Source organism: Gymnoscopelus braueri (assembly GCF_963280865.1).
Source record: "Gymnoscopelus braueri genome assembly, chromosome: 5".
NCBI classification, from domain to species: domain Eukaryota; kingdom Metazoa; phylum Chordata; class Actinopteri; order Myctophiformes; family Myctophidae; genus Gymnoscopelus; species Gymnoscopelus braueri.
In genome coordinates this window covers 32,340,733-32,357,628 of record NC_137606.1, presented here as the reverse complement: position 1 = coordinate 32,357,628, position 16,896 = coordinate 32,340,733, and the positions used below count along the sequence as shown (strand labels likewise).

At 40.3% G+C, this 16,896-nt stretch overlaps 1 protein-coding gene across 1 annotated transcript in view; it reads left to right on the top strand.

Moving 5' to 3' along the window:
* Window positions 1-16,896, top strand: part of sorl1 (sortilin-related receptor, L(DLR class) A repeats containing) — an 83,334-nt gene that overhangs the window by 25,181 nt on the left and 41,257 nt on the right. The window contains exons 4-8 of the mRNA XM_080427987.1: window positions 951-1,112; window positions 1,342-1,409; window positions 6,953-7,133; window positions 15,468-15,569; window positions 16,246-16,415. Coding sequence (XP_080284113.1) covers window positions 951-1,112; window positions 1,342-1,409; window positions 6,953-7,133; window positions 15,468-15,569; window positions 16,246-16,415 — 683 coding nt within the window. The remainder of the gene's footprint in view (window positions 1-950; window positions 1,113-1,341; window positions 1,410-6,952; window positions 7,134-15,467; window positions 15,570-16,245; window positions 16,416-16,896) is intronic.

Sequence of the window (16,896 nt, the reverse complement as noted above, 5' to 3'; positions counted from 1 at the left end):
CTAAACTCAATCCGCCCATACAGTATATTATTATAAAAATTCTAATAAGATTTTCAATAAGCAATCGCTATGAATGAAGGGAATGAGTTTTTTTGTGTGCATACATTTAAGTTTAAAATCTAGATATACAGTACAGGCCTTCACACACACTACCTGCACCTCACATAGCTGAGTCGCTCCAGCAGTCCATGAGTAAACACTTTGTCAAGACTCTTTATTTTTCAGAGATAAGATGTTTTGCTGATGCTGAAAGTTATTTTCATGTAAGCTTCTTTTCTGAAGTCAGGATGTTTTAAACCCACTTGAACCGTAACTGGTGAAGCCTTTTAGCCTTTAAGCTCTATTTTGTATTGGCATGTGCCTCACGTGTTGTAACCAATTTTTTAAAGTGTTTAAATTATTGTTCACATTCAGGTAATATTAATTTGTTTGCTACAGTCATGTGCATTTTTTTGTCATTGAGTATGTAACCATGATATAAACATGAACATTTGTGGGCATTTGGTTTTGAAGTGAAACGGCTTCATTTCTCATTTCATCTCTCACTCTGCATGGCTCCTATGAGGGTTATGTGAACCTGCAGGGAGTCACACGGTTGTGAAGGCAGTGAAACGGGACATGAAAGGATGAACAGAGACTAGAATTGCATAATCGGACATCCTAATTTGTCTGAGGAATGAAGTGTTCCCATGCTGTTAAATGCTCTCCTGACCTTTTTATTCATTTATTTATTTTTTCAACTCAGAATTTAGTGAATTTGAATGATAATGAATATGATATTTAGGTTGATAGGTGATTCTCTTGGGGAGAGCGTGATCTAACATCATGTCTGTCAGACTTGATTTTTCATATGTTTAACATGGAGAGATACAATGAAGCGTAGCTAGATTTAATGATTACATAAATAAAAGTCAGAAAGGTGCTAATGTTTGCTTTCTTGTGGTCTTCAGTATCTTTTTGCAGACACCACCAACAGTTATCTGTGGAACACCTTTGACTTCTGTAAGAATGTCCAGGGTTTCTCACTGCCCTTCAAGCCCACAGACCTTCTGCTCCACAGTAAGAAACCCAACCTGGTCCTGGGCTATGACAGCTCCCACCCTAACAAACAGGTAGGTCTACAACGTCATAAAATCATAGCACGCATGCACGCACACATGCACGTGCACGTGCACTCACACTCACACTCACACTCACACACACATACATACACTTTTTACAGCGTTCAGCAAAATGCAAATGACTTGTGTTTATATACCATGACCCATCGTCTTTATCTTCTCTTTCACCCAAATCTTTTTCTCTCCTCCGATGTCGTCTGTTCCCTGTTGTGGTCCATAGCTGTGGAAATCAGATGACTTTGGAGAGACGTGGGTTCTGATCCAAGAGCATGTGAAGGCGTACTTCTGGTAAGACTCTATCACAAAGTAGAGTCAAAGTAGCCTTCTGTTCTGTTCTGTTTGATTCCGTTCAGTTCTGTTTTGTTTTATTCAGCTCAGTTCAGTTTGATTCTACTATGTTGTGCTTTTTTAAATTCTCTTCTCTTTGATTAAATTCTGTTCTGTTTTATTCAATTCAGTGTTCAGTTGAGTTCAGTGCAGTAGAGTATTCTTCAATCTAGTCTACAGTACGGTTAACTGTAGTCCAACTTACCTGCGTTGCAGTGCAAACACAACTTGAGACAAACGCAGAACTACACTGACAGGAAGACAGAAAAGATTCACACCAACTCACACGAATGCACACCAACAACAATAGTGGTTTTCCTCTAAGTGTTTTTCTGGTAGATTCTTGGTACCATGTACAAAATGTCTAGTTCCTAGTTCACACCTAGTTCAGACCACAGTGTGCTTCTGATTGGATGCCTTTGGTTGTTTGGCTTCATCAGAACACTGGTCATGTGAATTCAGCGTTACATTACACATTTTGTTTTGGACTGAAAATATATGAAAATCTGAGGGAAGCACTTTCTATAAATCATATAATATGATGCCAAGCTAGCTGCTGAAATCTAATGCTAAATCTCGCAATAGTCAATAGAGTCTTAGTCAAGAAGCAATTTGCAATAATTATACAAGCACTTTAGCACTTTCATTCTTACAGTTAATTTTTTAAGCCATTGTCTTGTCAATGTGAAGCAAAGGACTGTAGCAATATGCCAAGAGCAATTTACATTTCTCTCTCTCTCTCTCTCTCTCTCTCTCTTTCTCTCTTTCTCTCTCTCTTGTTCTGACATAACTGAACTAATTTCCTCTTCCTGTTTGTAAACTGTGTGTGTGAGAGCATGTTTGGACACATACAGTAAATAGCTGAGATGGTCACATCAACCAGTTTGTCATGTCTGTCAATTATTTGTTTTTGTTTTACCAAACATATTGACTTCCTGCCAGGTTAAATAAACTAATATCATCAACACAGCATTGTCAGAGTAGAGTTTTTCTGTATCGTGGCCACAACAGCCTGGCCTTAATAATCAGTTATTTTTCTATTATTCGCTCAATATCTCACTTATGAGAGAGCGCCCCCTGGTGTGAGAATGGATCCCGAAGCCAGGATCAACGAGGATGCATAACATTTATCCTAGCACGCATCCCTTATCCTTCATGTCTCCTTTGCAGAGGTTGCTTGATTGGAACGCAATACGCAAACAACGTATAAATACTCCTCCACCACATGTGGCACAAACACTACGTGAGACCATGGCGGGGAATGAAATGCAAGTGTTTGCAATTCCATTCAGGTGCTTTATTCAGTTTCTTATCAATGACGAGCTATGCGATTTGTTGGCAGTGATCCAGCGATCCAGCTCCTTAGCCCTGCCTCTTTGCTCAGAGGCGGGGCTAAGGTGGGAGGAAAGTGGAGGATGCGAGGATTAGATGGAAGTTTGAGTATTGGGATGTTGCTAATGCTAAACTCATCAACAAAGTGTGGCCTCTTAACCACCTTCAACCTGGCATCCCTATTTTGGCATTATTATTATTAGATTTTCAAGCATTTAACGATTTTTCTAAAATCTAAAAAAAGAGAGTCAGCGAGGCAGTGTTGTCTATTATTGTCTACAACAGTGTTGGACAGATCGCATGGATGTCTCACTGCCCTGGGAGACATGTCATGACACACTACTGATGGCAACAACAAATACATGCACGCAGTGCGCACACTTACAGTAGTTGGAGCTATTTTATAGGAGCTAAGTGATACTGAGCCACAAGCCGTGGCAGGTTGAGGTAGAATCTCAAACCTAATGAGTCTATGACTCAGGTCTTACAGTATTAATACGGATCAAAGAACCCCAGCAGACGACAGACACACCTGCTGTTTGCCACAGACAGAACAAAATCCGATATCTGTTATTTCCCTGTATCAGGACACCTTTGAGATAATTGTATCATGACCGCTTACCAAAGAAAATCAGATAGAAAGTCTAAGAATGGTGTGGCCTCCCTGTCCAATCTTCAGCTATCGATTAAGTTCGAGTAAGTTACTATGTGTGCAGTTTTTGAATGAAGCTGCGGCATGGTATAAATAGTGGTATTGGTCTGTTGTCAACAGACACAACGCCACTTGCGGTCGATGTGGTTAAAAAATTATATTACATTTGTCATTTATCCATGTTTCATTTAGCTGTGAGTTGGTAGCAGCTTCGCCAATCCTTCTTAGCTGCCGCCTGTTTCTTCTTTGTTGATCATTCATTAATTCCCTTGTGTATATTGATTGAGCCATTGTTTGCATTTGCCTGGGTATGCAGTGTACTGTTTGCAGTGGCTTTGTTGTGCTGGGGCTGCTGCCGTTGAGCAGCAGATAAGTCTAAACCTGCTGTGGATGAGACAGGCTTAGCTTTGATTCACTGTTGGTGGTGAGATGACATTAACTCTGTGTTGTAATTCTTCTTAAGCCACTAAACCCATTTGATAGGCTCAGTACTCCCCCCCCCCCTCCATTACTCCTGTGATCTTAATGGTGGGACTTGAAAACTGACAGCCCTGTATGTGTACGGGCAGGGACTTTCATCCTTTAACATCTATTTTTTTCTTCTCCCAATTTAGTCATGCAAATCCCCTATTTCCCCCATGAGCATAGGTGGGTATACGGGCCAATGGTGTTTCAAGATCACTGGCTCCACCATTTTACCTACTGGACCAGGAAAAGTGGTCAAGAATTGACCCCCGTAAAAAAACGAAACGAAAAACAGCAACAAAATTGCCGATCTACAAGCTCATAACACTGCATAAGCGGTGAGCGAGCATTGAACTGCTGCAGGTGCACTGCACTCTGCTCCGACCGGAGAAGACAGCAGATGTCTCTATTTTATCCAACCATGACATTTGGCTCACAAAACTATAACTAACTATATTGTAACAGAAATTAACGGAATGGCTTAACAAAAATTATTACAAAACCCCAGTACCAAAGGGTTTAAATAGTACTTCTGGACCAGGTGGCCATTTATAATGTCTATCCTTTGTCCCTCTCACTGCTAAACCCTACTGTTTGTTCTTGGGGAGGGTGTAGACAACAGTAAGGAGTTTCACCACTGACCAGGAGGAACACGCTATCCTAAATTGAAACATTATTTCTTAGACAGTATAACAGTCAAGAAATATAACTTATTTGTAAGAATTTATATTTTGAAAAACATCTTTTTGGACAGAATTCTTATTGTTGAAATATACAATTTAAACTATTCAATGCAGTGTGCATGAGGGAAGGGATGGAAGGTGGAGGAGAAGGAGGGAGTCGGAGACAGAATAACAAGGTCCCGAAGCTGTTCATTCTTTCTCTTAAACCCAGACAGTATACATCAGTTGAACATTGGCCTTTTAAAGAATGTCACAGCGGCAGACACTGCAGGCTCTGTTTCACTCCGCAGACAGACAGAATACAAAAAAGAAATCTCTGATTTGGAAGTCATAGTGACGACTCCATTCATACAGATGAAGCTTTAAGGTCATGCTTTTTTTTTAACATGATCACAGAGTCACTGTACTGTACTTTCATAACCAGAAAATGATAAAGTGTCTAGTGTCGTTCCAAATGTGTAGGAAATGGATTGACAGTTATTTTTGGGAGATATGGATCTAAACATTTGTATGATCATTGTTAAGGGTTGTAGCTATGGAAGCTTGACTCATCTGCAGCTGTCAATCAGCTGCTTAACCACTTAATGTAAAAAATAAAAGCCGATCTACAAGCTCACAATGTGTCACGTCAACTATGGTCCGGTCATAAGGACAGGAAAGTAATGGAGGCTGCCATTCCCCTTCTGTTTGGCCTTGCAGCCACAGTGGCCTTGATGCCCTGGCCGCACTGCACCACCAGCTCATTTCACAGTTTTCTCCTCTGCCTCTTTCCTGTCAATATCATTTGTAGACACTAGTGTCTCTGAGTTCTTAATTTAACGGGCAGCATAAAAAAAAACGCTGCACGCATAACCAGTCGTACATTAGATTTCGAGCCTGAAAATCTGAGCTATTTATTTTTTTGTTTTTGTTTTTAGTTTAGTTTATTCAGCTTATTTGACATCAACAATGTACATTTTTAAAATATTTTTTTTGTTTTAATCTACATTCCACAAACACATCATCAGATCATGCATTATTTTATAGACATGAGTCACATGACAAATATCTTGAGTATTTTCTGAAGTTTTCCATGTTGAATAGATTGTATTTGAAGAGTATAGGGCAGTGATGATATTTGGATGGCCTTTTGTCCAGTATCTTGACAGCATCTGTGCGTAGTGTTTGAAGCGGTTTTATTGTGGTTTCCGCAGATTGAGACTAACTGGTGATACATTTGTAGGCCATATTATATGTGTGTAGAGACCATGGCATGCATATAGATCTTGGATGCATTTAATTCTTATCTAAAAGTCACCCAAAATGTATTTGATTGTTCTGCTCATCTGGTGTGCTTTAAAGGTCAGTATATAATTTAAGATAATTAAGAGATATTTTTGTTCTCCGTCTTATTTAGTTTTTTCCCACCTAATGTTTGGTTGGAGTGACATGTGTCTCACAACGTTCTGGGATATGAGCATTCATACTGTCCGCGACGCGCCAACATCCTCGGCAGAAAATTGTAACACGGAATGAATGTGGTCTCGCGCATATCATCTTCAATTGAGTCAATCAATTGAGTTCAACTGTATGTTAATTCATATTTCTAATACATGAATACCTTGCCTTCATATTGAAACTGAAATTGTTTGTCACCCGACCTCATTTTCTGAGGTTATGATGATTTGTAGTACATGACCATAATTGCAGTTACGAAATATAATCTATAATTTTATGTAAGGCATGTTATAAGTAAGCCTTATTGTTAGTAGTTAGTAATAGTTTCCTCACTAGTGCAATTTTATAATGTATTTTTTGTCATTTAGAGAGGCAAAATTGATTTAAGTCTGACACGGTTTGATGCTTGTGGTTTAAACAGATAAGAGTTCAGTGTAGGATTTGAGATAGTCCTAAACTCTCCAACAGTGAGTAAAGGAAATCTAAAAGGATTAAAACGGAACGGCTTAATTATTCATTATGAATTATCAATCAAATAATTTTAAGAGAGCAGTATAGGGAGGCAAATTAACCTTTAACCCCTCCCATTTCATCTGAGTTCAAGCTCTGGGCATGTAATTGCTTTCCCTCAGCTAATGAAACCACTTCATAAAAATAACCTGGATAGTTGCACGACAGCATTCCAGTCAGACGCAGATAGCAGTTTAGGACAGATTTAAATCATTCATGTTTTCTTTTTAATTCCCTAACTCAGTGGTCCTCAAAGTTGGATTCAGGGACCCTCAGTGTTCATTGAGGGTGTTCTAAATGAACCCTTACAGGTCTGTAACTCTGAGAGTCATGATGGGGGTCCTGTTCTAGAACCATTGCCCTAACTCTAACCTCTATTCCTCTTTTTTACCATCCTCTATCTCCCATCCATCCATGGTTTCTAGGGGTGTGGATCCCTATGACCCTCCCACCACGGTGTTGGTCCAGAGGCAGGAACCTCAGGGCGTCTCCTCCGTTCTCAGCAGCACAGACTTCTTCCAGACGGAGCAGAACAGGAAAGTCATCCTGGAGCGAGTTGACAGCTTCCAGCTCCGTGACAAGTACATGTTCGCCACCAGCAGCCGGGTAAGAGCAGCAGGCAGGGACTATAGTCAACAGGACTGTAGCATGTCGTATGTTTTTTTAAGTTAATGCATCATGTGACAGTAGTTTCAAGCAAATGTCGTGGAAATAGCCATTATACAAGCTCACAACACATCGCGATGCAACGCGTAATGACATGTTTAACATAGGGATGGCAGTGTTGAAAAGTAACAGTTTCGTAAATACAAGGTGTCTGCTCGACAGCAACCATAATAGTTCAATACAAAGACATGGCATGAAATAGAATCAGACAGTAGGCTTATCTAGACAGCATATTGATCTTTAGCCAACAGGTGATATTTACAGAACATAATGATATCATAGTGTGGCGGTTGTGTGGATTTAGTGCACAAATACTATGGGACAGTTATTGTTGTAAAATATTTTCCCCCCCCAAAACGATACATATCGTCACGAAAACGTATCGCGATATATCGCGGGACGATATATCGGCACACCCCTAGCACTCATTACATTCCTTGCTCTTCTCCTGGTCCAGAACAATGTCAAATTAGATCGTAATTGAAGCACAAAAGCTTTTGTAGCTGAGCTCTGAAAACAAAAATGAATAGTAGCTAATAGTCCATTTGACGCTCCCATGTGTTCAATACTAAACCTAGTTGTTTCCTATGAAGTTTTTTTGTTGGATTTGTATTCATATGGTGTCCTAGAACAATTTTCGCTTGATTGCCTATTTGGGCACTTTGTATAATCCAAGATGCCCACTGAACATGAAAATGTAACTCTTGAACCACATGTCCTAGAATTATGTGTAATCCCTTTTTAGGGTTTTCATGTGAATGAATGAATCCATTTCTTGTGCTTCAATTATGATCTAATTTGACATTGTTCTGGAGCAGGAGCAGAGCGAGGAATGTAATGTAAGATAGGCACAGTGGTCAGTCCGGGGTGTCCCAGGTGAGGAAAGACCCCAACCAAAAGTCAGAAAAGATTCTTCTGGCTACTCTAAAAGTTTAAGAAATCAACTCAAAACATACAAAACAACTCCAATACTATGAAAATTAACTGTCTGGCGTATGGTTCTGGCCCAAAATAGATGACCCCCCAGAAAGGGGGTGGGGGTCTGATTTTAGCACAAAAATCCTACGGGAGTACACCTTGTACCGAACTATTCATCAGCGTTTGCTCCTCCTAGGTGGATATGACCTATATATAAACTCCTCACAAAAAGTTTGTAAACTTAACTTCGGTCAATTATTTCTCCCCTTCAATAATACCAATTGGTATTCTTATTCTTCTCATTTTTATCGTTGATTAGTCACCTTTACAACAAGGTATAACTTGTAAGGATCGTGGAATGAGCAACACAGATAAACGTGTGGGTAGCGCCCCCCCCAAAAAAAAATTTGGACAAAAATCCCCCAATAGGCTTCTGATGGTAATTGCTGTCATTTTAAGCGACCCTGCTAGCTTGCTTCACTGAGGAACCATAGGCTTTCTTCCAGAGATTTACAGGCAAGATTTGCACAATGGTACCACAGACAGATGTCAAAGTTGCAAGACCCATGTTCGGTTGCCAGTCGCACACCTGTGACAGGTCGCTCAAAACAAGAGCATATTGGGGGATTTTGGCTTTTTTTTCTTCAAATCCACCCGTTGACCGCTATTGACGGAGATCCCGATCCGTCTTTTCAACATTTTCTTTTTTAGGAATTTGAGCAGGAACAGATGTGACATCATCCCAAAGAATGACACTCCCATCCGCTCCTTCTTTATGAGTTTCAGAAAAACACTCCTTTCTCTTTTTTTCTCTTTTTTTGGTGAAAACGGCTGTTCTACAACAGCCGACCGGGACAAAATGGCCGATCACGGTTACAAAATGATTTCTCTGGTGGATAGATCACATTACAATACCCAATATAATTAATAACAGTGCAAACATGTCTCAACAACAATACCAAATAGGGTTAGGTTATACCTTATTTGATATTGCTGTTGAGGCATGTTTGCGATTGACATGATTAATAATAATTACTGCAAAAAAGCTATATATGATATGTCACATCTGACAAGGCGGGGCAAACCTCATTCAAGCAACAAAGATGGATGCTTCATCATGTCGCTGGAGGTGGCTCAGTGTTGCACTGCAGCACGGAAGTCCTGGGTTCGAACCCGACTAATATAACAGTTTGGGAATTTGTGTGTGGAGTTTGTATGTTACCTGTGTTCACATGGGTTTCCTCTGGGTGCTCCTCCACTTTCCTTCACTAAAAAGATATCGAGCAAGACACAGTTTGTGTTTAAAACCACATGCGTGCCAGTGGCCATGTGTATAAGGTAAATGGATACGTTCAGGGAAGCATGTTAGAGGCTGCTATAGTACCTGAAAAAGGACAAGAGGAATTGTCCTACTTCCTGCTAGTAAAACGGGTTACTTTGGTCCCATTTGTAGATTTTGTACAATCTCTGAGTTAGACTAACACTATGGATTTTAATGTGTACTGTAGTCGCATTTTGAATGGTGAACTCTAACCCAAAAATAAACACAATTTACAGTTTTTGGTATTTCTGGTGTGATCCAAGTTTACAAAGACGTTCTTCATTGTGAAACAGGAAGAAATGTGCCGAGCATGTGTTCTGAGGTCAAACCACGCCAAGTGCCATGAACACAAGTTCATACTGGTTCAGGGGACAATCTGGACTTATTTCCTGTGGACTGAAAGAGTAGCCAAAAAACCTCAGTTTCACCTGTCCCAAATACAATGTTTGTTTTGACAGTACTTATTCTTTAGCCATGTGGGGAGAGCTCTGCCATGATAACATTTTAAAAGTATCTCTGCTTATATAGTACAAGGAAGAGTGAGGAAGAGAGAGCGACAGAGAGAGAGGGGGGAAAGATGGTAGAGAGAGATGTGATGACATTCAGGTCACCACCAGGACCGCATAATTAGGTCTTTGAATTCTGTGTGCATATGTGATGTGTGCACTAACTGGCTGAACCACCAGGACGCCTGCCTAATTGAACAGGGTCTGAGATGTAAATCAGTGTGTGTTTAGTGGAACTTTGGACAGATAATTAGTGAAACAGATGGCAAGTACGCTGTGGATGTCTAAATTTCTTCCCTTGGCTCAGAAGCGGTGTCAGAGATACTGTAACCATGCTGCCCTTTGCCATGCATGTTGGCTTTGGCGTGGGCTGACAAGCTGTAGCGCTGTGTTGTTTTGATCTGATGGTTAACCTAAACGTATCGACAAGCACATCCGGCCCTACTTACACATGTTGTTACACTGAACTCATGTCGTACTTGATATTTGATTTGTTACATGATTTGGAAAAGTGGTTGCCCCTCAGGAAAGTGAAACGCCCAGAACCGAACAAAGGGACCAATTCCAATAATTTTCACACCTACCCCTTGTTTGTGGTCCATATGAGCCAAAAATAGGGCCCAGGTTTAAAACAAACATAGGGGTATATGTCTTAATAAGGCCTTCGGTGTTGTTCTTGAAGACTGGTTGTAGAGCTACTAGGAAGCTCCCTGTGACCAACATTACTGTAGAAACTTTGGTTGTACTGGACAACTTCCAGGTTGAAACACTCAGCTTCACACTGTGTATGAATTTGAGGATTTATAAAATAAGATAAAAGTATTATTATTATACTTTTTTTGTACTTAAATGAGAGAAAAAAAAATCTGTAATAATTTAAAAGCTGTCCCTGTAGAAATATACATTGGAAAGGGACAAGACATGTCATAGGAAACTTGTATAGATCATGCGCACACACACACACACACACACACACACACACACACACACACACACACACACATTTAACATCTTTATTTGCGTTCACATTTTAACAATAAATTCTTGAACACAAACAATGGTAGATGCACAAGCTTGGAAAAAACTCAACAACAAGTATTTCAGAATACAGATCACGGGTACAGGAAGCATCGCCTCCTCCATATATGGCGACTGCCAATTATCACAGACATTGAACAGAATTTTGCCACACACACACACACACACACACACACACACACACACACACACACACACACACACACACACACACACACACACACACACACACTCATCCACAGCCAGGCTGGAGCTTTTTCTACTGTCAAAGCATTGGGTTGGTTAGGTTCATATTTGTGGTGATTGACTAATCTGTGACCTCTTCCACACACACCCACACCACATGACAAAATGAATGCTGGTGTGATGCGCTTGCCAAGTTTGGGGGACAAAAGTTCACATAAACACTTGCATAATACTAATCAGTAGATACATATATTATAGACAGCAGAACCACACATGAAAGGGAACTGCCAGCTTAGTAATAACTGCATTATTTGTGGAATGAGATAAAACATGATATGGGGGCGTTCATATTTTCACAATTAGAAGTATAAAGGCTGATCAAAACAAATTAAAAGCACTTGAAACACATTAATTGTATTAATTTGATAGCAGTATTGCCCTGAGGATATGCTTGACATAACAAAAATGCAAAGGGAATAGTTGCTATTCACCAAGCATCAGTAGTCTTTCCCTTTTCCACCAAAAAGTTCAAGGAGCAGTATAGGGCTGGGCGATTAACTGAAAATATATCGAAACCGATATTTAGAACCAATAATCTTAATCTTGCTCATGTAGGTTAATTGAATAATTGGACGCAGTTTAAAAATATTTATATTAAAATAATTCTTATCAACGAATGTACACAAACGATTCTAATAGATTTTTTATAATGGACTTAATTGATTAGTCTGATTAACCAGTAAGCCTTGTATTATACTTTGTTGTACAATGGTGGCATGCAAAAATAGCCGATCTACAAGCAACGCATGGCAATGTATAGTGAGCATGTAGAGCTGCTATTTTCTGCTATTTTCACTACAAATATATTCTTTTAAATAATAGTTCATTAATCATAATTGTGGCAAAAGTTTTAAATACATAATAAAGTCATATAGCCACGCCCTAGAACAGTAGGAACCACTTTACCCTCTTGAAATTCCTCATTCCTTTATTGAGTTTGTGTTCCAGAGCTTTCACATCTTTGTCTATTTTTTTGCATAAAAAAACACATTTATATTGCTCATACAAATTTTGTCCTAACATCACGGCGCTAGGGCATTCACGAATAGTAATTTTTAGCATTTGAATTATTCGACCTATAAGTATTCGAATATTCGATTAATCGATTTGATTATAAAAAATAAAATAATAAAAAAATAATATTTTTTTTCTATGGCATTGATGACTCGACTCAAGGAATGTGAGTTGACGTCACACCAGAGCTCACAGCTGCGTATCTGCTGTAGAAAAGCCACAAAAAGAAAAATATGTTTATAGAATAATCGAATAGTGGTTTGATAGTCGAATAGTCGGTTTGATAGTCGAATATTCGAATATTCGACTATTCTGTTAATGCCCTACATCACGCAAACATCAGTCCGATTTTTCATAGTCCATCCTGATTGGCGAATTTCGATCATTGCTGGCCCACAATAACCTACCTGACCTGGTGGAGACCTGTGCTCCGAGGAGCACTTTTTCTAGTTTAGAATTTGTGACTCATCAAATAGTGATGGTCATGCCAAGGTTATTATAGTTTTGAATTATACTTTTTTTTTTTTTTTTTAAACAACCCGGATGTAAACTAACGATTTCTCGGTGGGCAGACGAGTCTCTCTTCTATCCACCCGAAGAAAAACATTGTAACCGTGATAGTCCGTTCTGTAGTTATCGGCAGTTGAATATAACTAGTTTTCCCCAACAAATTTTTTTCCCCATTTTTTTTTCATTGTCATTTCCGGGTCTATCCTTCTCTGGAAGTCAAGGCATCATTCATAGGTTGGCGAAGAGCACCCTCTAGCCTAATCACTAAAAACATGTTTTTTAAAGGACGCAATATTGCGTCCTTGGCAGTCAATGTGTTAAATACCAGCAGCCTGTGATCTCAATAGGTCTTAAAGACCCCCGGCCTAATTGTCTCAGCTAACTAACTTGGGACATTGAGATAAAGACATTTCCATTTCTTTCCCCAGATATCTGTTTACATGGATTTACCACTTGAACCCATACTTGGTTGACTAGAGTCCCCCAGGGATCTATACTAGTAGGCCTGCTCATTTTTTCCCTCTTCACCAAATCTCTTCGCCGAAAATAGCCAATCTACAAGCTCACTAGCCTTAGCAACGCAACATGTTTGAGCTTGTAGATCGTCTATTTTCGCTGAGCTTTAGGCACACTAGGGTTCAGACTGTAGACAGACTGTTTTTCAGGTGAGAGTAGATTTGTAATAAAAAGCAGACAGATACATGTGGCAGACCAAGATACTATGTATTCGAACGTTGTGATCCAATGGTGCTGGTGAGTGGGAGGGTGGTGATTCAAGCACGGCCAAGGACAAGGAGATGATATACAATAGCAGATATAACTGGATATAAAACACACAAAAAGATTAGTGCTAAGGCTGGAACAAGTTGAAAGTTTTATCTTACAGCCATAGATTCTTTGCACAGAAAAATGTGTGGGGGGGGGGAAAGAGGAAAGGAAAGTTTGTAACAACATCAAGGATTCCTCGTATCAAAGAGAGGCGGGCTTCGGAAGCCATATGTTTATATGGAGTTCCCAGAAGACTTCCTTCTGGTAAATATTTGAAACTGCACTGAAGCTGAACTTCTCCAGTCGATCCAGTTCCAGGGGGTTAGTTAGGGTATGATGGCTTTAGCACAAGCACCAGCATCCAGACAGGCCTGATAGTGCAATTTGGCATGAGATGCACTACACCCCAAACAACACAGCAAGCGTTTGCACAGTGACTCAGCAGTGCCCTGTCTGGCACATAAACCAGCTCTTAGAAGAAGTAAAACGGCCCCTCCTATAAATTAATGAATCTCTCGGATGAACACATACTAATAAATATAAAAGTGTAGATAGGTCATAAGTGTCCTGTTTCATATCCACCTACCTTGCTGGAGCATCTGTTGATGCTTATTGCTATGGCGACCATAATCCATCCTCCAATCTAACAAACCCATACACGGAGGCCATGTGGATTGATTGCTTCCTGTTCTGTGTTTTGATGTGCAAGCACATCGTTGCTATGAATGGAAATATGTTCTATACATTTATTTCTTTGGATCCTCCCAGTTCAAGAATCAAGAGGGGTTTATTTGTCACTCACCATCAATTCCACTTGTCTAATTAATGTTAACACACCTAAACTTATACTCAGTCTATACTCTATCTCCCTCCCACTCTCTCTCTCCCACTCTCCCTTTCTCCCCCTCTCTCTCTCCTCCACTGTCACGTTCTTTCCCGCTGTCTCGCTCCAACTCTCACTACCTCTCCCTCCCTCTCCATTTGTTGTGTTGTGATGCAGCTACTTAGCTTTCCCATCACGGCAGACAGTCTTAGAGAACACTGTACATAAATCAATAGGCTGAATAGCCAGGCTTGAATGGCTCCACCAGGGACACACACACGCACACGCACAGGCACACAGGCACACGCACACAGGCACACACACACACACACACATGCACACTCACAAGAGTCGTGTAAGACTGCACACACTAGAAGCTCTCGTCAGTCATTCAAACAGCTTTCTTCATCTCTTGCCCTGGCCCCCTGTTGGAAGCTGTCCCATAGTGGTCTAGTCTGGTCGGTCTCTCTCTCTCTGTAGCAGAGTATTCTATCATGTTTCTCCTTTTCAGTAGAATTGGTTGTCCAGGGATATCTGACTCCAAGTGCCTTCTCTTCACCTTTCGCCGATGACGTCTGCATTTTGATTCTGATTACGTTGTGTATATAAAATCTTCATCTTGTAAATAAATCAAATTATCTGTCATGATAAGATCACACACAGATATATAGGCCCATAATCCTTCCATTTATTATTTTCTGGCAGAGATGTCTAGACATTTACCAGATGCAACATCATTCTAGAACTAAACTATCTCTCTATCTCGCATTCTTTCTCGCTCTCTGAATTGGGAGTTGAATATGAAGTTATGAAATGACAGTATTGCTGTCAGGACATCTTGCAACATACTTATGTTTCGCATTGTTTAAGAAACACTGCTCCACAACTATAGTGCACGTGTTACATTAATGCTCTCTGAAGTCATTGTGCATGTGTGAGAACACTGCTCTCAAATGCCTACACAAATAAACAACTATGAAGCAATAAGGCAAAATCTGTCTCCATGTCCTCTAACCCATGTGATGACTTCTCATTGAAACCTTCAGCAGTTGTTTTTCCACTACATTCAACATGATGCTATTATTACACTGAAGTCTAAATCAACTTTGCTGCCTTTTGTTTTTTTCCAGAAGATGTTTGGGAGTCATGAAACTTCAACTGTGCAGCTCTGGGTCTCCTACAACCGCCAGTCGATGAGAGCAGCCCAGTTTATGACCAGACATCCAATTACAGTGGGTCTACTTCACATTCAAATTTTTTTATTTTTTATTGATGTATTGAGAGAGTACAATGAATAGCAAGAGAGACAGAGAGGAGGGGATGGCAATTAACATGGTCGTCAAAGTGGCGACGTTGAGGTCATGTTGTCAACATTCTTATTGGCTGATCAATCAAGGTGACCCGAAATACACTTTGTTTTTAAGATAAGATATATCTCTATCGATGCAAAGGAAATATTCGTACATCCACGTCATTCAGATGCAGGTGCGTTGGACAGTGACAAATGAAACAATCATGAACAAGAATTCATGAACAAAAATCCTGCACTCTGCTCTTCCTCAGTTTTATTCAAATATTGACTTAATGTTTTGGTCCCTCTGGACTTTCATCAAAAGCCTCTTGTCCACATATCTCTATCAATACCAGGGAGGATATTTGGCATTTTCAGTAGGAAAATTTACAATTCAATAAAGGAATAAACGTAGCAACACTATATGGCATATGTGCACACAGCAGACATGGAGGGCTGGGCGTTAATTATAATTTGTAGCCGAGTCACTTCCTCAAACTGATTTCTGACCAGCTGACCAGTTATCTGTGTAACACATGTTTTGTGGTGTCATTCTTTCACCACCTCCGATCATCATTTTGTCTGTTTTTCCCACAACACTGTTTTGTTGTCTTTAGGAGTTCTACATAGCTGATGCATCTGAGGAGCAGGTGTTTGTGTGTGTGAACCACATCAACAACGTTACTCACCTGTACATCTCAGACACACAGGGGTTGTCCTTCTCTCTGTCCCTGGAGAACGTACTTTATTACAGCCCAGAGGGCTCCGGGAGCAACACGCTTATTAGGTAACACACGCACGCACACGCGCACACACACCACACACACACACACACACACACACACACACACACACACACACACACACACACACACACACACACACACACACACACACACACACAGAATTATCTGCAAGTCTTGATAGGATCTAATTACACCGTGATGAACTGTTCATATTGTCTGATTTAGTGTTTTTGCATGATCAGATCTGTGTCTTATGATATGACCCCATCACGTAAACAGTTTCTGCACAGATCAGTGTCAGTGTGTGATTGTGCTTAGGTCAGGATGCTCTGAATCCTCCCTAGTAGCAACACGCCCAGCCAATGAGTCAGAGGCGTGCTCTGGCTGGCGCTAGGCAGCACTGCAGTAATGCCTTCATCACATCAGCAGCATGAAGCCACGCTAAAGAGAGTTTCCCAGCGTGCGAGTACAAAGTGCACATCGCCGCAAACTCCCATAAACATATCCAGAAACACAAATCAA